Source organism: Dermacentor andersoni, chromosome 1, assembly GCF_023375885.2.
Source record: "Dermacentor andersoni chromosome 1, qqDerAnde1_hic_scaffold, whole genome shotgun sequence".
Taxonomy (NCBI): Eukaryota; Metazoa; Arthropoda; class Arachnida; order Ixodida; family Ixodidae; genus Dermacentor; species Dermacentor andersoni.
In genome coordinates, this window is record NC_092814.1 from 204,932,923 (window position 1) to 204,954,776 (window position 21,854).

Consider the following 21,854-nt stretch of genomic DNA (forward strand, 5'->3'; position numbering starts at 1 on the left):
CCATTTTTGGTGGTGCGCGACGCTATCAAGACTTTCAATCCAGCTTTCCTTCGCTTCATAGCGACGTTAGACTCTTTGGGACTTGCGGATCGAAACCGCAACAGCGGACAGAAAGGAAAAATTGTGAAGGTGGTTTCCCATCGAAGTTCGCAGAAAATTTATTAGAGGGAACTTTGGCGCTGTGTCTGCGACAGCTGAAAGCATGGCGGTTCTTCCAGCGTGGGAGTGACGGTTAGCACACGGATTTGCCGAAACTTCAGCCCTCTGGCTGCCAACGGTTTTGTCACTTTGCATATAAATAATTTTCAACAAAATATTGCGTTAGAACGGAAAAAATTCGCCGTGACTATGCATTCACGCTGAGTCCTTACTTCTTTCTGTGTTTAGAAAAGTTGGACTGCTTCGAAACATGGGCCAACAACGGCAGATACAGCGTAATAAATGAAGTCACGAAAACGTCTCAAGCCACGAGCAAATCCATCCACTAACCATCAGGCAAATCAGACAAATCTGTGTACTTACCGTGATTTCCATGAAATCTGAACGATCACAGCGTGAAATCACCCTCTAGTAATTCTAGTAGGAAACTATATGGCCGGATGACTTTGGCAGCAAGCACCGTACACTGCTCCCTGTCAGGCCACGCTGTGGCGCGTGAGTGCTTTACAGCAGGCGTGTTCTCAAAATCTAGCATACGACACAACGCTTAGGTAATTTATTGAATGTGGGTCAATGGTCCCCAAGGAAGTGCGGATACCTTATAGGGGCTTCGCGAGCTACTCGCTTGAGAACCTTAGCATATAACATATGAGTTAGAATCCTTGATAGCCCGATGTAATCATATCTGCCTGCACACGCTCAGCAATGACGAAGGGTGTTTTTCGACACCATATCATTACGAACGAAATCACATGGCACTGCCACAGCTGTGGCAGCTCCACCTGGAACCATAAACAGAAAAATGAAACCTCACATCATGTATACTGTGTACGTCTGATGGGAAACTAACTTTGACATCGAAAAGGAAGTAATATATAAAGCTAATGTAAACACCATCATCTGATGTACACCAAAGGATAAAATTTACGTGGTGGGCATTGCTCTTAAAAACGAAACTATACAAATACCTAGGCGAGTCTTTAAATAATTGTCTAAACATTGGTCTCTTATTTTGCCTGTGTGCTTTTGAAGATATAGGCTTACCTTAATATGACTTTTGTTACAGCGGATTTCTGGTGTGCCTAGTCCTCGAGAAACAAAACAAGAGTGGTTTGAGGGTGTTCATTTTCGCCGTCATTCGAAGGCTTGTAAGGTACGTCGGTTTCTATTTTTCTATTTCTGTTCGATTCGTGCAGAGGGTACGACCATTCGTTTCATTCTTTCCCGCGACATTAGGGACTTTTCTTGGCAGAATGTATGGCGTATATGGCGTATGGCGTTACGAGCGGCGTCAAAATAAAAATATTAAAACCTTCGTGGCTTTCCGCTAGAGCCACAACGATAATCGCGGAAAGTTACCAGAAGCTTATGATTATATTGTGCAGTGTGGTAAACGAGTGAGGACCTATAATTAAAGGGATACTAAAGATAAAAATTATTTCAACTGCATCCATAAATTACTTTTCGACAAGGGTTAAAAAGCCAATGTAACCGTGCGAAGAGACTTGATAAGCCAAGTAGATGAAAAAAAAAACGATATACGGGTGACGGCACCGCCTTGAAATTCCTGCACCAACTCGCTGTGACGCCATGGATTTTGACGGTGTCTGTTAAGGCTTAAATTATTTTTTATCGGTAAAGATTGATAAGACTAAGCATGAATTTAGCAAGTTTTAAGAACGCTCACTGAGCCACAGCCTCACAAATGCGAAAAACTACAATGAAATCCATGGCGTCCCAGGGACGTACCGGCGCTGGAGTTCCGACGCAAAATTTAAAAAAATTGAACTGTGACCTCCGTTTTATCTTCTAGTTAACCAAGTTGTGACCTCAAATTTCACGAATATCGAGATTACAAAGACTGCTGCATCAGGCTGAACTAAATTAGTTTCTCTTTAGTGTCCTTTTAACCTTGTGATAACTTGTGCAAAACCTTGCTTAATATCATATAGGCTACTGATTTCGGTTACGTACGGCACCTACTATTTTCATACGGTGTCGGCCAACCTTGGCTTCTAATTTTAGGGACACAACCCTCACATTTCATCACTCTACATAATTTTGAGCCAGGGGAGTACCCGGCGCAGCCAACGCTGTTATGTCACTTTCGCTAAAGGCGCCGTAGTATTCTAACATGGGCGGAGGAAAGGCTACAAAGGTGCGTGATATAATTGAGGCCAGAAAAGAGTCGGCGAAACTCTTGAAGAAATCGTGGTATGTGTTAGTGTTTGCATACGCCAAAAAGCTTCCCTCGTTCGAAAAGACAACAGGCGCGACAATAACGTGCGGCTGCCGGACTCGCATGTTGCAACCTGGATGCAAGGCGTATGCGTTACAAGAAGCGACGTAAGTTGTAGACGCTTATTGCAAGGGAATGTGCAGGGAACGGAAAGCGAAGAGTACCTGAATAAGTGTGCATTGGTGAAAACCTAAAGGGAATCAAAAACTCTACGCCGAGTCCACCGAGCGCAGGCAGGGTCACAGATGGGGACGATTTTAGCAGAAACGACAGAGAGTAAGCGAACGGTGTGGCTTCATAGGAAGCTAGCTTGCAAAGGCAGGTCCTGCGTGACAGAATGTTCTTTCCTAGCTTCTTTCCTTCCCCCATGATTGCTAAAACAGCTGCAAAAGTGTACGTCAAAGAACAGGTGACTACCGAACAATAAATGAAAATCGAAGTTAATCTCTTGTAAGTATAGAAATGCTATCACTCAGCTGGAGGTACACTTTGTCGACATTTTCTGCACGCGGTAGTTTGCCGCTACGCGCAAGTGGGCAGGCAATGCGACAACGAGACCAAGCAGTCACCCGAGCACGGGACGTCGAAATAAATTTGTAGTGTTTTTAGAGCCAAGCTGTTAAGGGCTAGTTCCCCGAGGATCGTGTCCGTGTGTAGACACAATATCCCGAAATAGTGCAATGCCGACCCGACCCGGCATGACACTACACACACGCACACACACACACACACACACACACACACACAGATATATATATATATATATATAAATATATATATATATATATATATATATATATATATATATATATATATATATATATATATATATATATATATATATATATATATATATATATATATATATATATATATATATATACATATATATATATATAGTCGCGATACAGAACAGCACGTGCAGGCAAGATACGATGCCAAAGTGTTGTTGTTGCTGGGTCACTTCGGCAACAATATTTTAGGGTCAGCTGACGCCTTCAGCATTCTCTTTTCATAAACGACATTCGTGCTTGTCTCCGCCTCGCAACATTTTGGAGGAGGTGCGGGGTACCGACATGAAGCGCCGCAGTGGTCGCCGCGTGAGCTCTGACACAATGATCGAGAGCCAAAGCGCCACAATGACCGACCACCCACCTCCGGTGCCGGAGACTGTGACCTCCGTCGTGTTGTCCCATCGGCGAGACCCGGGGACCTTCAATTGCATCGATGGCACGGACTTCGAAAACTGGATTTCATGGTATGAGCGAGTAACCGAAAATAATTGCGGAGACCCAACGCGAATGCTAGCGAATCTGATATTGTACCTCCGAGACACAGCGCTAGCATGGCACAAGACCCACAAACATTACATAACGAGTTGGGATTCTGCAAGCACAAGTTTCTAGACCTCTTTGGGAAGCCCTTCGGCCGTCAGCTGGCAGTGAAGAAGGAGCTATCGACCCATGTTCAAACGTCGACAGAATATTACGCGGCATATATTCAAGGTGTCCTCGCGCTCTGTCATAAAGTTGACAAAGACATGAACGAGACCGACAAGATTGGCCACATCCTCAAGGGCGTAGCAGATGACGCATTCAACCTGCTCATCTGCAAGTACTATGACTCGGTGTACGCGATCATCAAAGAATGCCGCAATTTGGAAGTGATGAAGAGTCGCTGCATTGCGCAGCAGTTCAACAGGCTACCAAATACAGCTTCGACGTCTTCATGTGAGAAACAGCCACGTGAACTTCCTCTGTCTGGAAAAGAAAATTTGACGTGGTTGATTCGTCGCGAGCTCAAGGCCATTTCTCCTGCCGTTCGTCGTCAGCACTGCCCAGACAATGAATGCTCTGTTTCGCATATACAGGCTGTTGTGAGACAAGAGATGGCAAATTTAGGCCTCCTGTCTATCTGCCCCATTCGTTATGCAGCTGTCAGTCAGGACCGGCCCTTCCCAACCACTGCTTCCCCGTTTTCAGCGGTTCCAACTCGCCGTCGTAACCCGGCCAACTGGAGAACACCGGACGATAGGCCGATTTGTTTAAATTGCTCACGTGTTGGACATATCGTTCGTCATTGCCGCCGTCCTTGGTCATCGCTCCCTAGGTGGAGCTTCCCGTTCGACCATGCAAATCAAAGTGCTCCCCGTTTCTCTGCGCGTTCTTCATTTCAGAATACCGACAACGTACCTACAACCTTCTGAACCAGCCGGTCACCATCGCCCCTACGTCCTCGGTCTCGTTCACCGCAGGCCCACCGCTCTTCTTCCCCCGCGTTTCGCCACAGGAAAACTAGTCGGTGCAGCTCCCGGATGTGACGCTGCATCACCGATGCGACCTGCAGATCCTCTGATCATATTGCCTACCCTTGTAAGTATATTAGACGCTGAGGTGGATGGAGTCCCAGTCAAGTCTCTCGTTGACACCGGCGCGCATATGTCTGTAATGAGTGCCATCCTTCGCAGAAAATTCAGAAAGGCCCTCACGCCTGCCATACCATGCGCAGTACGCGCTTCCGACGGCACTACGCCACCGGTTGTCGGCATGTGTATAGCATGAGTAACGATTGCCGGCCATCAAACTACCCTCTTATTTATTATGCTAGAGCGCTATCCGCATGACCTGATTTTGGGGCTAGACTTTCTTTCGACCCATTCTGCCATAATAGACCGTGCTACAGGTGTCCCGCAGTTCCACCTTCCGTCTGACAGCTATTTTGTTTCTGATGCACATCATCCGTCCCTGTGTTCTGCCCAATTCACCCGGTTGCCGCCTCAAGCCGCTACTACTGAATCTTTTAACACTCGACCACATGATTCTGATGGCGACTACATAGTCTCTCGGCTTGTCGACGTCATTCTACAGCATGGCGTCGCGCTCCCAAATACCATTGTCACCATTGTCGATAATTCTACTTGGTTTCCCGTTTTCAACTTTGGGTCTGCTGGACATGTTCTTCCCGGTAACATAACAGTGGTCCATCTGACACCTGTGCACGAGTACCAGATGTCTCCATTCGCGCCTAGTATTTCTACCTGTCAGCTCTATCCTAGCGTGTCCATGTTCGGCTTCGTCGCCCTACCCCGACATCGATAAAAGGATCGCTACCGACCTCTCTCCAGCTAAAACTGAAGACCTTCAGACGCGTTCTGTTTAGTTACCGCGATATTTTTTATTTCAATGACCGCCCACTCGGCTGACAGCCGTAATCACTCATCGGATTCACACCGGCGATGCAACTCCCGACCATCGCCACCCCTACCGCATGTCTGCTGCAGAGCGCATCATCATTCAAAGCGAAGTAACGAAGATGCTGAAGAAGAACACCATCGAGCCTTCCGCTAGTCCATGGGCTTCGTCAGTTGTTCTGGTCAAGCAAAAAGACATCACCTTGAGATCGTGTATTGATTATCGCTATCTAAACAAGATTACCAAAAAGGACGTGTATGCATTGCCTCGTATCGAGGATGCACTTGACTGTCTACATGGGGCGAAATATTTTTCATGGGTTGACCTCCGCTCGGGTTACTGGCGGATTGCTGTTGATGAGATGGATCGCAAGAAGACAGCCTTTATTACGTCTGATGGACTTTTTCAATTCAGAGTCATGCCCTTCGGGCTTTGCAATGCCCCAGCGACGTTCCTGAGTTAGATGACACCCTTCTCTTAGGCTGGAAGTGGGCTATCTATCTGTGTTATCTCGACGACGTAATCGATTTTCTTTCAACCTTTGAAACACACATTGAGCATCTCGCGACTACGCTTGCTATGTTTCGCGCTGCGAAACTTCCGCTCAACTCATCGAAGTGTCTCTTCGGTCGTCGTTAAAAAAATGTTCTCGGGCACCTTGTAAACACCAGTGGAATTCAACATGATCCGGTCAAAGTTCGAGCCGCGCAAGACTTTCCTGTGCCGTGCTGAGCTAAGGATGTTCGCAGCTTCATATGCTTATGCTCGTACATTCGTCGCTTTGTCAAATTTTTGCTGACATTGCTTGCCCTTTCACCGAGCTTTTAAAGAACGACGTTGCCTTCTCGTGGGGACAGCTACAGGCCGAAGCCTTCACAGCACTCATTAGACTCTTGACGAATGAGCTCGCCAATTTTAGCCCATTTTGACCCTTCAGCACCCACTGAAATCCGTACAGATGCTAGGGGTCACTGCATTGGCGCTATTATTGCCCAGATTCAGCGTGGTCAAGAGTGCGTTAACGCTTACGCAAGCCGTCTTCTGTCCACGGCCGACCGCAACTATTCTATTACGGAACGAGAGTATCTAGCGCTGGTTTGGGCTCTAGCGAAGTTTCGCCCATACCTATTTGGTAGCCATTTCCGCGTAATTACCTGCCACCACGCGCTCTGCTGGCTCTCCTCGTTGAAGGACCCTGCAGGGCGTCTTGGGCGTTGGACATTGCGCTTTCAAGAGTAGACTTTCTGTGTAGTGTACAAATCCGGCCGTTTAGATCAGGGCGCCGACTGCTAGTCCCGCCACCCTATTGACCCACCGGAAGCCACAGACTTCGAATCCGACTCCAGCGTTATGTTCATCTCAGTCTTCCTCAACATCGGCGATAAACAGGGCCATGATTCCGTTCGGCGAATCATCATGGATCGGTTAAGCTCGCCAACTCCTGATCCTTCCGTTCGTCTCTTCTGTATTTCCGACGGAGTCTTGTACAAACGCAACTTGCGCCCTGATGGTGCTCACCTACTGCTGGCCGTACCGGAGCACCTTCAACGCACCGTGCTTCAACAACTCCACGACGCGCCCACCGCTGGGCATATCAGTATTACTCGCACCTTTGACTGAGTCCGGCGCCGTTTCTTGTGGTCCGACCTCTACGGCTCTGGGCGCCGGTATGTGACTGCTTGCGACTTGTGCCAACGCCGGAAACCCACTCCCAGGCTCCAGCTGGGCTTTTACACCCCATCAATATTGCCTCAGAGGCTTTGTTTCGCGTAGGACTCGACCTACTTGGCCCTTTCCCCTTTCTCAACTAAGGGCAACAAATGGGTTGCGGTTGTAACCGATTGCGCGCCGCGCCTTGCCATTACGGGAGCTCGGCCTACAAGTTGTGCAACTGACGACGCGAATTTCCTCCTGCACAACGTCATCCTGCACCACGGTGCTCCACGTCAGCTCCTCACGGATCACGGGCGTTACTTATATCCTCCACCTATACTCCACCATAGTCCGCCTCCACCTATGGATATCCTCCACCTATGGTCTACTGAGCATCAAATAGCCACTGCTCAGCATCCACAGACTAACGGTCTCACAGAGCGACTGAACAAAACGCTTACAGACATGCTACCTATATACCTTTCTCCAGAAAACCAGGACTGGGACGTCGCTCTGCCATATGTCACATCCGCGTACAATTCGCCCCGCCACGACACTGCAGGTAACTCACCGTTTTATCTACTGTTTGGCCATGAACCAGTTTTGCCCTTGGACACTGTGCTTCCACAAGTCACACAGTCGCACACCACTTATGTCCACGATGCGATTTCTGTGGCAGCACAGGCCCGTCAAATTGCCCGCGCTCGCCTCACTGATTCCCAGGCTTCCCAGAAAACCCGTTACGATACGCTCCATAGGGACGTACGGCATTTACCTGGCTCGCTTGTGCTCCTGTGGTCACCATCTCATCGTGTGGGCCTATAGGAAAAACTTCTGTCGCGATATTCAGGTCCCTACCGAATCCTGCAACAGCTTTCGGATGTGACGTATGAGATTGCTGCCGAAGAGCTAGGCCCGTCGTCCGTACAGCCAAGAAACGGTGCTGTTAATATCTCCCGTTTAAAGACCTATGTGCGTGCCTTTGCCGGACCATAATCGTTTGCGCCGGGTCGGCGCTCCAACCCCGGCGGCGTAGTGTGGCGAAGCAGAACAGGACGTGCAGACAAGAGACGATGATGAAGTGTTGTTGCTGGGGTGCTTCGTCCACCAACGTTCTAGTGCGAGCTGGTGACTTCAGTGTTCGCCTTACATAAACATCTGTGCTTGCCTCCGCCTCGCAGCAATATATATATATATATATATATATACGCACACATACAGAGTGCCGTTTAACTCACATATTTTTATTTTTTCAACAGGACCACTATTCCCCTTTTCTTCATCGTTATGTGCATATCTGTGCTTCCGCTGATGCTCACGGGCCCCGGAATCAAGAACTTCTTTGAAAAAATGGACGAAGAAGTACACAACCACTGGTGGCATTGGCTGCTCCAAATCAGAAACTTTTACTACGTCGGACTGAAGGTAAATTGCTGCGGATGCTGTGTTGACCATCTTATGTTAAGTTTTAGAACTATTAAGGGAATTTCTATGAAATTCGCATTCTTTAAGCCATATGCAGTTCAATAAAGCCCTTTGACACGACCTAACAAAGGCACAAATTGACTACGCACCGCAGGGCACGTCTAGTAAATCGAGTATGCCGTGGTAATCTGAGTTTTGCACAGTCTTATGCAATGCAGTGACCAAGCAGTGCAGAACGCATGATGAGGTTTGGTACTGCGCAGGAGTGGAATGCTAGCACGAGGCGAATATGCACGTGCGCGTCACTGCAATTAGAACAAAAGCTATCGGCTCCTTTTTACCACCGAGCTGGCGGTTCTTTTTAACAGTATGTTAATCAAAGGGCTACTGAATGTCCTGTGAAGGCTTTGGCTTTTTTATCATGACCTATTTTCGACATACAATAGTAAAAATAATGGAAGCTACATAAAAGTAGGCACATTAATGTTACGGTGACTCCTCGTTTATTATATAGTGCGGGAATCATTGGTCCGGCGTTTTTCACGAAACGGAGCCCACAGGGGAGTAACATTTGCGCGTCGCTCAAGTTTTGGTGTTGATGTGTGCAAACGTAGGAGTGCAGAAGTTTGGAGCCGTTTTTCCTCCAGTATAAGGTACTATGCTGGACACGCGCTATAGCGCCGTCTTTCCGCTTCCACCTTGCCACCAGACTAAGGACTCTAAAAAATTGATCACGAAAACGCTTTACTTAGAGACTTCTTTCAAGCGTGGTTCCAAAGTTCTATACCTATAGATTGGACATACTTTGCTTAATTTTTCAGCGTGAATCGTTCGTCAGAATTGAAGTGTGCTCAATAAACCTGGCAGATAAAAAGAAATTCAGCATTTTTGTGGCTTTCAAGTCCAAAATTAACCTTAGGGCCTATGTAAAAGATCCCGCGCAAAATTCTCAGGCATGAGGCTGTTGCTCCGACCAGAAACGAGCAACACAGTTTTTGATGTTAATATCGTTCTTTATATTCAATGCAGACCAGATGTAATATATAAATTAATATAACATATAAACCAGATATAAAGCTTCAATGTGCGAGCTACCTGTTTTGCGAGCACGAAAACAGTGTACCAACTTGAGCGATACGTGACTAGCTCTTTTCTCTGTCATAGACAATGTTGTGTGCTTAACGGAAGCATAGCACAAGCGTTAGACGCGTAGACAGGTTAGGGGTTGGATATTTACCAATAACCTCATTTCAAGTTTCCTTACGAAGGCGATCCTAAGAACGTCGAACGATTTAGTGACGAGCATGTCTTCCAAAATTAACCTCAAGGATATCAGACCAAAACGGCATTTTATGTTTGTTGCCTCCTACGAATATATGCGTGAGCATGAAATGGATCGCTTGCGTTTACAACTGCAACTTCAGTCTAGTAGAGGCATTGAGCTAGTAGCTTCTTTAGAACTATGATCTCCTGCCACAATCTCGTACCTTGAGGTAAAAAAAAATCGCGGTCAAGAAATTATGCATATGTGTAGTTAAGCGCAGTATATTTAGCAAAATATTTCCTTCTATATTTCTATTGCAGACGGTCCTGCCACATGTGTGGTACCTGTCCATGGACTTTCAGTTCTTTGTTGTAGCCGTTCCTCTGTTTATGATGCTCAAGAAGTAAGTACGTCTTAACGAGTTCTTTAAAGTGTAACCTGCCTCTGATCCATCCGTAGGATAAATGAAATGAAGCATGTTACACTCCTGTAACAAGTGAAGGCAAAACCTACTGCCTACGTGGTGATGCATAAAGTTATTCGATCGTAGGTGTCAGACTTCTTGCCGCAATGTCAAGTAAACGTATGGCGATGTAGGACGACCTCCAGAGCGACACATGCGAGCACCTAATGCACTACCTAAAGTTTCTTTCTTTCTTTCTTTCTTTAGTTATTTCTTTCTTTTCTTTCTTCCTTTCTTACTTCCATTATTGCTATCTTTCGTTCTTTCTTTTGTTCTTTCCTTCTATGTTCGTTTTTTCTTCGTTCTTTCGTTCCTCTTTCGTTCCTTCTTTCATCTTTTCAACCTTTCTTTCTTTCCTCCGTTCTTTCTTTTCTTCAATCATAATCGGGCTTTGCATCTTTGCTTGCTTACGGAAGTATGCGCCATTCCTGATGAAGATACTTTTTGCATCACTGATTTTTTGCATCACTGGACTAGACGCTGCTTATTTCGGGTACGAACCATTGCAACACGCCACTTAAGGCTTTCACCTTAATGAATGTTGCGGCTGTAATGTTTTGGGACCAAACGTGACCCCCCCCTCCATTTTATTTTTTTAAAAGCATTTATTTGCTAGCAAGTTGTTTTATCTTTACAATGCAGCAAACCACGTTTAAGATAGTACGTAAGATATGTTGTGAGGAATATTGTGTATAATGAAATATACTCCTTAGAACAGATTGAGTTTGCTGCGTGTGTCTGCTTGCGCGGGTGTACAGGTATGTAGTTAAGGTTAACTGGGGTGTAGCTCGAGAAGCTGGATGCAGCATACTTCCGGCTACTCCCCTATTTCGCTTATCGGTCAAAATTTTCTTTAAAAATGAGAAGGAACAATAAAAGTAAAACTAATATAAAGATACAAAAACAGCACACTCATGCACGAACAAGCCCTAAAACCTATTGCAGTAGAGAGAGGAGATAAGAAATAAAGGCGAGTGGGCTGTACCTAAAATGTTTCCTGATATTTTGAGCAGATATCTATAGTAATAAAGAAGTGTTGCATTACAGTGAAAGATGTCATTTCAAAGCCAGTAAATTACCGTGGTCTAAGTAAGTGTCTGACGTAACTTCAACCAAACTTTAAGAAGGAAGAGCCGTGCACAGTAGGTTGATGTTACCGACAACATATTGTTGGAAGTCGTTATCAGTTACTCAGAATGTTGCTGTGTATATAGTTAACTAATTAAAAGAGTTAAAGTTGCAAGATTTAGGTGGTCCTTCTAGGCAAATTTATCTGGAAAAGTTGCAGAGTATGCTCAGAAACGCATTATAAAGTATAATACCGCATATTATGCCTAATGGTATTTTCTTGTTATTTTTTTCGCATTGTGAAAATTGCGGGAAGATATAAGAAATTGCCGTGACTACAAGCTTACGCACATACAATACTTAGCATAGATGTCACTCGATAGTGACGTCTATGCGCTTGTTGCATCATGCATTAACAAGTGCATAGCCAACTACAGCCTCTGATAGGCTGAAGTGCAAATTATATCAACCATGTCGCAAGCTATACACGATGTATCCATGCAACACAAACATATGTAATTCGGACTCATTTTCCAGCCGCAAGCCCGTGGCAATTGGAGTCTTCGCCTTCATCGCACTGTTTGGGTGCTGTGTTTCTGCCTGGCAAGTCACTCGATGGGACATTGCCCCGTTCATGGTGTTCCTTGCGCGTCGGCTGGCGTGAGTACATTGCATAGCGACATGTGCTTAAATTGCCCGTCTCTTTATGATTTTCAATTGTACATCAATCTTGCTCTTACGCGAGCAATTAATATTATGTCAGAGCTGTAATTGTATATATGCAGGGAACGTGGCGCCATTTGCAGGGGTATACTTTTTTTCAATAGTCATGGCCTGTCCAGATTTCTCTGAGATTTAAAATACTCATTCTTTCTGCTTTCCTTCTTTTTCTCCGCAGCACTGTTGGTGACACCGTGAACAAGTATTATATCCTTCCATCCTACCACGCGGTCTGCTATTTCACCGGTTGCATTGTATACCTTGTTGCTGACAACTTCAGGCAGCGTAAAGTGTCCAAGGTGAGCGAAGCCTCATTCATCACCCTAACATGATTCTGTCTGTACCTTTCGCGCTGTTGCCCATCCTGGCTTTATTGCCCCGGCCTCCGGTAGGCGAGCGTGGCACACCTACTGTTCACCTCCCCACAGTCATCAGATCTGCCCACAGCGCCAATTCCTCTCCAATGCTGTGGCGGGCGCATCTGGCTTCGATGGCTCACGTCCAACAGTTGGCTATGGCCCGCCTAGTGAAGGAGTATCTTGAGGTTCTTAATCTGACATTGAATTAAGTCGTTTCTTTCTCTCTACTGTCTATGGCGCTTAACACACCTCATTAGTCCAACCTGCGGGTTTTTTACAAGACCTCGCTGACTTCCTCAATGAGCCCATCTAGCCTAAACGTCACTTCGTGATTGGCTAAGCCCCGATATACAAGCTGAAGTTCATAATTGAGAATAAAAATAATTTTTTTACAGCGAACCTCAGCTATAATAAAGTAATGGGCTGGTCATTGTCGTTCACTTGTCAACGACTATTAGGCTTTAAGCTCTCGTTTTGCTCATAGTCTTGAATTTCTATCTCCCGCCTTCCCCATGTTTTCCTTTTAATAATTACTGTTATATATACCGATAGTTTGCATAGGGAACTAGAAATTGCTTACATTGGTAAATTGTCTTCCCGCATAGAAAAATTTCCCCAATTAACAAAATTAAGTATCGTGAAATGCGTTTCCTGTACACTTTAGCGAAGCGACAAGCGTGTATAAGATATATTTAAATATCGTGCTCTGGTATAGTGAAGAATTTGAATGGGATATACTGTAGGTTTGAGCAATTACTCGGCTATCAAATAGAAGAGTGTGTAGAAAGATCGTTTGAAAGAGACTCTAGTACAATGGTGTGGCTCAATAGGGACATCAAACACCCGAGAGCGCCCGAGAGCTCTTCGCAAACGCCGATGCTAAGGTGTGTGTTGTGGTGGTTTTAGGGGGGGGGGGGGGGGGGGCAGCGCGACGTGTGTCATCGCTTGTGATAGATCTCGAGGTGTGTTTGAACTTCTCTGAGCTTCTTTAAGAGTCGGAGGCTCATCACTATACTTTCCGCCGAAATTGAATCAAGGGAACAAAGTGACGCAAGGTCGCGAGTGCTTTTTTTAATTTCTTCATATTGTACGTGGCATGCACAGCTTTCAAAACCGCTGGGTGCAGTGAGTGAGTGAGTGAGAAAACTTTATTTCGAATCAGAACGATTCGTGTCCGGCGAGTTAGTAGGCTGGGGCACCCGCCGAGGTTACGGCCAAGAGTTCTTGCCCCTCGGTGGCTTCCCTGGCCCGCTGAACTGCCCAGAGTTGGTCTTCCAGGTGCAGCACCTGAAAAAATATATTTAAAAAGCGTTCACTATAGAGAGAGTGCTTAGACATGCAAATTTACTCATTTCGGTAGACAACGACATCTGAGACAGCCTTGCCATTTTCAAATCTGTTTACTAAAATGAGGTCTGTTCGTCTTTTGTGCACAGGTGGTTCAAATGACATGCTGGGTTGTATCCTTCGGTGCCGGCGTATGCTGCATGTTTATAAAGTGCATATGGTACACTGGTGATACGCCGACCTCAGCCCTTGGCAAAATGGCCACAGCATTCTTCGACCGCATCATGTGGTCGATGTTTATTGGATGGATCACGTTGGCCTGCATTTCGGGACGTGGAGGTGCGTTGTTCTGCATTTTCGTTATTCTAGCAAACGAGTAACCGTCAGGATCCTGGACTGGGATTGACTTGTGCTAGAATATCATCGCTAGTTTTCGCAGGGTATTCTCTTGCTCTTTCCCACACAAAAGAAGGGAAAAAAACTGAGACAGTCTTTGTGATAATATAAATTTAGGCCTGTTGGGCGGCAATTACAAACCACTGAATTCAAGCGCCTAAGCTACAGGGCCGTGTCGCATGATCGCTACGTGCGTGACTGTACCGAAATTTCACTCCGTGTTACTGCCCAGCAACTATTGCGCGGGACTTTATTGCCGCTTGAAAGAGTAAGTAAATTTGCTGCAGAAAGCTGTGTATACAGTTCACTGCTCAAGCAGTGAAGGAGAGGATGAATCCTTGTAAGCCCAACGATATAATTTCTATAGGTCTCACGTGCGGCACGGTACATAATTCGAGCGCCCCTTAGTTATGCTTGTACATCGCATTTTTTGAATTTCAACCTTCAGTATGTTTTTTTGTCGTAGTTATGAAAAAACGATCCTGTGGACAGGCTGCACGCTCTCTTGTGTCATAATGCGAGCATTTGAAAGCACATGACTGAATGTGCAGAGTACTTCCTTTTTTTTTATATGTCAACTCACTGGTCGCAGGCTTTGTGTCCAAGTTCCTGTCGTGGCCTGCCTTCGTACCTTTGAGTCGCCTATCCTTTGCTGTTTACCTCATACACTTCCCTTTCATCGACATCATGCTTCATGCATCGAGGGAGCGCCTCTACTACTCCAACTTCAATCAGGTAAACAGCTCGCGTGACCACTCATCTCGCCTTTGCTTGAAACCCTTATTCGAGATGTTGGTACATTGAGGACAGAAAAAGAAGTTTCCAACGTCAAAAAAGTTCCTATTACCCAGAGCCCAAATAGCCTTCACTGATATCGCCGGTAGGCTTCAAGAAAAAATAACATTCTATTCGAAACTACAGAAAGACCTACTCTTTTCAACACAATGATGTTGTTTTAAAAAAAAAAAAAAAGAAAACGATCTCTAACATGTACCTTCAGCAACAATAAAGCGCTTCTATAGTTCTTTTTTTAGGGAATCGGATGTCTGAACAAAGCTTTCAAAGTAAATATTTGTGTACGTTAGAACCAAAATGGAATAAAACATTTAATATATTGAAAGGTGCTCATCAATTTACTCATATATTTATTATATTGTATATTCTGTTGTATTTATTGGTGCTGTATTTTATATTGGGTTCTTTCACCTTCTTGTGTACTCTCGATAGCATCTGTATTGCGATATTGCGCTATTGCGTAGTTCTACATTACGCCACAGCGCTCGTCTGCCTTCCGGTCGTCGCTTTAGAGCAAGCGGGAAAGATAATTTTTCTACTGACACATGTGTCGTTGAAATCGGAAGCTAGTTTTATTTGAGATGTTAGGTATAACTGCATCTCTTACTGTTTTTAGTGATGCTTCATACTTCATGCTGCCGGAATTTAGGATATCAGTGCTACACAGTACGTCATCGTACAGCCGTGAATACTAGCAAAGCTCACCTCTCTATTCAAAACGGACTATTGCGAAACTAACAGTAAAGGAACGCGTTTATAGATTCATGAGAACGCTTCTGAAGTGTAAAAAAAATACTGGCTTCCCGCGTTGAACAGCAGCATGAAATGCAAATGTTTAGTGTTATTTTACATAACTATTGAGTTCTACAGGAATGATAGCTGTTCTAAGTAGCATTCCATTTTGTTTCCTGCAGACACTCCTAGGTCTACACTTCTGCAATTGTGCAGCCGGAGGCCTTTCTCGCTTTTAAATTTTCCTAGTCATGAACTGTGATGCACGCTGTGACTGTTTGGAAAATTGTAGAGTCACGGCCCGAATACTGGAAACAGATAAAGAAGCATGAAGTATACGACAGCAACGCTGGGCGTAAATAGGTTGTGTTCAATAGATGGGAATAACACTTGTAATGGCGTACGTACTGAGAAAAGTTGGTTAAAAGAGCTTGAAGAATTTCAAGTTATTTTAGTGTCGCTTTTTAGTTCCCTGGACATCTTCCACGCGTTATCGCTATTTATTGAACCCCACAGACTCAAGCCCAGCGTTGTCCTCATCCGCTTCATGCTTATTTGTCTCTCTTTGCAGTCTACTTGCCATACATTCAGGATCATGAGCAAGTAGGCCACTTTCAAGCTCTTGTCTGAACAGTGTTCCTTATGTATATAGAATTTGTAGCACCTGTTATCAGGTTCGAGTACTTAACCAAACAGGTAATTTAATTTGCTGATTTTGGTCAATAGTATAGGCATGTCCCTATTAATTAACGTGCTTAGGACTTTCATACTTATTTATTGGAAACGTGTACTGCAGGAAGAAAGACTTAAGCTTGTTTCGACATCTAGACACTTAGATTACAACAATTATTCTAGTTGTATCACGAAGTTATTTCTGGTGTTTAGTTCACGTAATATATTCTGGTGAGGATTGCACACAGGGGAGCGTCGCGTTCAAGGCTTGCCTTTCAGCGTTCATAACTGGCAGTCATAACCAACGAACAGTTCTGTGGGCTAGCATAAAACATTTTATGCAAAAAGAAATATTTTTCCTAAGTGGCTATGATATATAAATAGTCATTCTGAGTTTCCCCTTCTCGCGCAGATAAATTTTACATGATCGCTCCCTTGCACGGAAGGAAGGCAAAAGAAAAACATATTTGAAGATATTTGGCAGCGAAGTCAACATGATACGGAAAACAAAACGAGCGTCGTGCAAACTGAAACTGATAAGCACTAATGTAAATGTGCATATAAACAGAAAATATTGGAGTACCTAGGAAAAAAAGCTCTTTAGAAGAATTGTTAACATGGGGGATTCGGAACGTACCTATAGAAGCAACGCGCAAAGAACAAGACACCAAAGACAGGGGTCAAAGGTGCATTGTGTCGCATTTGACGTCTGGGAACTGACAAGCCAGCCGTCAATTGGCAGCCAACGCTTGTGTTTTATTCCGTTTCCTGGCATGTCAGTCTTCAGATGTGAGTTGTCAGACAGCACTCACTTTGTATTCCTTGCCTTTGTGTCATGTTCCTTGTTCTCTGCATCAATGCACTAATTTCCTCATATCGATGCAGCGTGACATTTCAAATATAATGCATTTTTCATATAATGCAGCGAGACATTTCACATAATGTCAGCCATTTTTTGAAGACTACAGCGTCGGGCTTTGCGATGCTCAACGTGTGAATGTGAACTTCTAATCGACCTATCTGCTCTTTCTCCCTCTCCCCATTTCTGTACACGAGCAGGTGACGCTGTTCTTCGCGGTATTCCTGTGGAGCTACATTCTCGCCTACTTCATGTATCTTGTGTGTGAGGGCCCCACGGCTAACCTGGACAAGCTGGCCTTTAGTTCCATCACCCGACCACGAAACGAGAACGAGGCATCCACGACGGTCCAGAAGGCCAGCAACGGGACACGGGAAGTGGGCTTCGAAATTCCGCACATCGTGTTAGACGACGACGGGAAGAAAGTTGGCAACGGCACACATTGACACGCCAACACCGCGAAGCTCAGAGTAGGATGCCGTGAACTTCAATTTGTGAACATTGCGTTGGTGGTCGCGGATTCCGGAACTATTGTGGTGGCGTGTTTGTGTTGGACAGTTTGGTGGTGCAAAGAACCGTGCAAAACGTACCATCCAGCATGAAAACGTCGGATAACTCCAATGAAAAGGTTCTTCTGCGAAGCGTCCTTCCGGCAGCGGAGCAACACCCATCGCGTGGAGCACCCTCCCGAAACCTCCTTCTCGCTCTACGAAGGTCATTTGTCTTTGGGACGGGAGGGCTACGTGAAGTCGTAACTACCTTGCATGCAGACAGCAGTTGCCAAAAAAATAAAGGCTTACAGATGGCGTTGTCAAGAATGGCAACGCCTTTGATTCGACAGGGGCTCCGACGGTGCAGGACTCGCTGCGTTGCTGCCCACCCACTATACGGCACCACTGCTTATGGTTCTAGTGAATGTGAACAGTGTGCTGTCGATGTGTGAACTGGCTGTGTGAACTCGATGCGCGAATTCGTGTTGTCTGAACGAATATTTCGTGTAGTGCTGAGCGCACCGCAGTCTGCTGGCATGGGCGAACTTTTTTTCGCTCGTACACTTTCACTGTACACTTACACTGTCCTGTGGCCTCGTACGCCAAGCACACTCAGGAACAATTCCAGCAGCTACTCAACACACTTTGACGGTGTTCTTGCGTTAAAGAGATGTCCTAAGCCTGTTTTGTGAACCTTCAGTAACCCAGGGATCTTTGTTTTCCGATAATGGATATGCATATTCTTCATACATGCATTGTGACAATGCAGCGTCCTTTACCTACAACGCGGCTATAGCCGCCCAATTGATGTGTCATCAAGCTGGTGGCGGAGAAACGCACTGGCTTGCTGTGCCTTTTCCAGAAAGCGATATGGTAGTAAAAATGCAATTGCTGATTCGTTTTCGAAGTGAATGTGTTTATAGGTCAGAAACATTCTGCCTATTCCTTATGCCAGAATCGCGTGTGTCAATTGTTTGCGGCACACAACACCAAAGCCATTTCCGAAACACCCTTGATATTAAACCGTTCATCATTTTCTGTCAATTTTATCCATCCATCTCTTTTCCATTAAACATCTCCTCATTCTGAGCACAGTTCTACCTCAATTTTTCCTATTTTTCTGGGCATAGGCAGATTATTGAAATATTAGACTAAGTTCTGAACATTATCCCTTGCTGGTTTCCGCAATATTGCTGTAAAACTTGTTTAGTTAAGACATTGCATTAGACAACACAATATTAAGACCTGCCTTTCCTTCCCGTGGGTAATTTAAAACTGAGCATTTAACTTTATTCGTGTTCTTAATGGCCAAAAAGAGTTTTCTTTTTGTTGCACTGTATATATGGCATGTTGAACAAATAAATTGCGAGAAAGATTTGCTGCTTTCACAACCGCGTGCTTATTTGTAATCTGTATATGAACGCAAGAAGAATGAGCGCTAAAGGGACGCAAAAGGTGTATAATAATTGATCTATACCAGTAAAATATGCTTTAATATTAGCAAAAGGCTCGCTCTTGAGCAGAGGCTTGATGAGCCAAAAAAGGAGAAAGACGGCTGGCAACACCACCTTAAAGTTGTGCCACCGGCTCCCCTTGGCGCCATAGATTTTCAAAGCATGCACTCTGGTCTTGCTAAATTAACGGATCACGTTCAATTCTAAGGGGAACAGGAAGTCGACCTGTTCTCTCACGTATGAATGGTAGCGATGCTGCTGCAGCTTGTGCGCAATTATTTTTTTTCAGCAAAGAAAGTCTTGCCTTCATTTCCTCAGCAAATCATCGACCCTTACTCTATAGACAAACCACCGGCTATCTTACGAATGACAACAGGAATGACAACAGGGATAAACATGAAATTGAAAGTGAAAGGGACAACTCCTAACAAGAGAACTACCTCAAGGTTTTATGGCTTATAATCCGTCACTGTTCCTTATTCAGCGCATTCCGATCAAATAATGACAGTGTGTACGAGAGGGTGACTTCGCCGCACACAGATTCCATCCTTGACGCTGGTTATGAAAGCTATTCCTTTTCGTTTTCTTTTCCTTTTTTGTTCGTTGCGAGCATCAACAGCTTCCCTTTGCATCTGATTGCGCAAACAGCGGAACGTAGCGTGTTGTGCTTTTTTTTTTGCTTCTTTTTGTCATGTGAGGGATTGTTTGGATCAACCCAGGCACTTAGCTGTAGGGTCCCGTATGGCATTGGTTTATGCCTCTTTATTAAAAAAAAAAAATTTCCGATGACAGAATGTAACCCCGCCCCAGCTACGCCACAAAATCTGCCTTTTTGTTTATTGTCTGATTTGCACATACACACATAATCAAAACATGAGTTTATACCGAAATAAGTAAGCCAAAAGATATGGATAACAAGTGCCAGTTAGTGGTCTCATAATCATATTAAAATTATCTTACCGTTGTCAAGGGTTCAAACCTCGGCAGCCAATTCGGAGCACAATCTTGCGCGTTTTTCGCCTACTGGTAGGCGTTTATGCTTTCTCGCTATAGATCCCCACGGCATCTGGTATCTAAATATCGGAAATGAAGATGGGTTTTCGTCTAATTTATTATTGCTCGTGGGCCTTCACAGCCCCGCACGCTCCCGAATAACTGAATGCTACTGCGTTCCCGACACCCGCCGCATTTGCTTAGTGGCGATAGTGTTGGGCTGCTAAGCACGAGGTCGTGGGATAAATCCCGGCTACGACGGCAGCATTTCGATGGGTGCGAAAACACCCGTGTACTTGGATTCAAGTGCACTTTAAAGGGCCCCTCACTAGGTCTGGCAATTTTGAGCTGACAAGCCCAGAGCATACATTGCGGGATAGCGATCGTGTCTGCAAAGTATTACACTGCTACGCACCGCGGAAAGATCTCAAATTTCAAACCGAACGCCGTTTTTCCTTCTCCTGGCGGCCGCCGCGCTCCAAGCCGGAGGATGACGTACTCTTGTGCCTGCGCCTACGTATTTGTTTCCGCATTGTGACGTCACTACTGGCGACACGTGACTTCGAGAATTATTCAGAACAACATCTGTTATATGTGCGATCTGTTGCTTGAATTGAAATTTACAGAAATAATGCAACACACAAACGAAATGTCTGCGTGGTTTTTGTTCTACTTCGCACCGATGCAAGAGAGATGTACTTCCGCTTCGTCTGCTTGTTCCCACGGTCGTGCGGTTACTTGCATAGATACCGAAACTATGCCTTTTTTTACCGCGCTCCAGCGCCGTGATTATGCTCTGCGATCCGCTTGTTCTGCCTCAGTATTCGTGTAGCACTCAATTATACCGCTAGTCGTGTTTCCTTGTGCACAGCGCGCGAAATCGTGCGCTGCGCGAACGAGGCAACAGCTCGCGCGCGATGCCGTCAGCGGAAATGCGTAGCACCGAAAAAGAAAGCGAGAAAAAAAAAATGAAGGTGGGGCCCGTGACGTATGCGTCATGCGATCCTGCACGTCCGGTATGGGAGAACGCAGGGAAGGAATTTCGCTTGCAAAGGCTAAACGGGGCAAGTGGAGAGAGCGTCTTGCTTGGCATTGGAGCCAACACCACCTAGACAAGAAATCTTTAGAGGGTGCTGTTGGAGCCCGCCAGCTGAAATCATGGGTTCGCGGCACTGAAATATTTCTATCTCGGTTATTAATGAGCCGATTTTAAAAATTTTTGCTGCAGAACGCTCTCTAGAGGACACGTAACAACTTCCAGCGTATAACCAAAATTTGCTATGGGGCTTGGTGAGGGGCGCATTAAAGAACCCCGGGTCGTCCAAATTTCCGGAGTCCCACACTATGGCGTGCCTCATAATAAAATCAATGTTTTGGTGCGAAAAAAATCCCACAATTTTTTTGCGGTTCCCGACGAACGACCGTTAGGCCACGATCGTTCGCATGCTTTCCTCGTGCCAATGCAAGCCAGGTCTCTCAGACGTCTGGCGCGTGCGGCACATCACATAGCACAGACGAGAGCACCTGCCAGTTTCCATTTGGCTACACTCTCGGAATGACTTCCTTTCTAGTGCATCACGTCGCATACGAACAAGTTTTTTCCTTTCGTTTTTTATGGCTGCTAGCGGGGCTTT

At 45.3% G+C, this 21,854-nt stretch overlaps 1 protein-coding gene across 1 annotated transcript in view; it reads left to right on the top strand.

Moving 5' to 3' along the window:
• LOC126546923 (nose resistant to fluoxetine protein 6-like) overlaps positions 1-19,148 on the top strand; it is a 40,204-nt gene extending 21,056 nt beyond the window's left edge. Inside the window, exons 8-15 of the mRNA XM_055062987.2 lie at positions 1,226-1,312; positions 8,502-8,667; positions 10,252-10,334; positions 12,000-12,122; positions 12,361-12,481; positions 13,978-14,167; positions 14,817-14,959; positions 17,483-19,148. Of these exons, the coding sequence (XP_054918962.2) occupies positions 1,226-1,312; positions 8,502-8,667; positions 10,252-10,334; positions 12,000-12,122; positions 12,361-12,481; positions 13,978-14,167; positions 14,817-14,959; positions 17,483-17,728 (1,159 nt within the window). The 3' untranslated portion in view covers positions 17,729-19,148. The remainder of the gene's footprint in view (positions 1-1,225; positions 1,313-8,501; positions 8,668-10,251; positions 10,335-11,999; positions 12,123-12,360; positions 12,482-13,977; positions 14,168-14,816; positions 14,960-17,482) is intronic.
• The last annotated feature ends 2,706 nt before the right edge of the window (positions 19,149-21,854 follow it).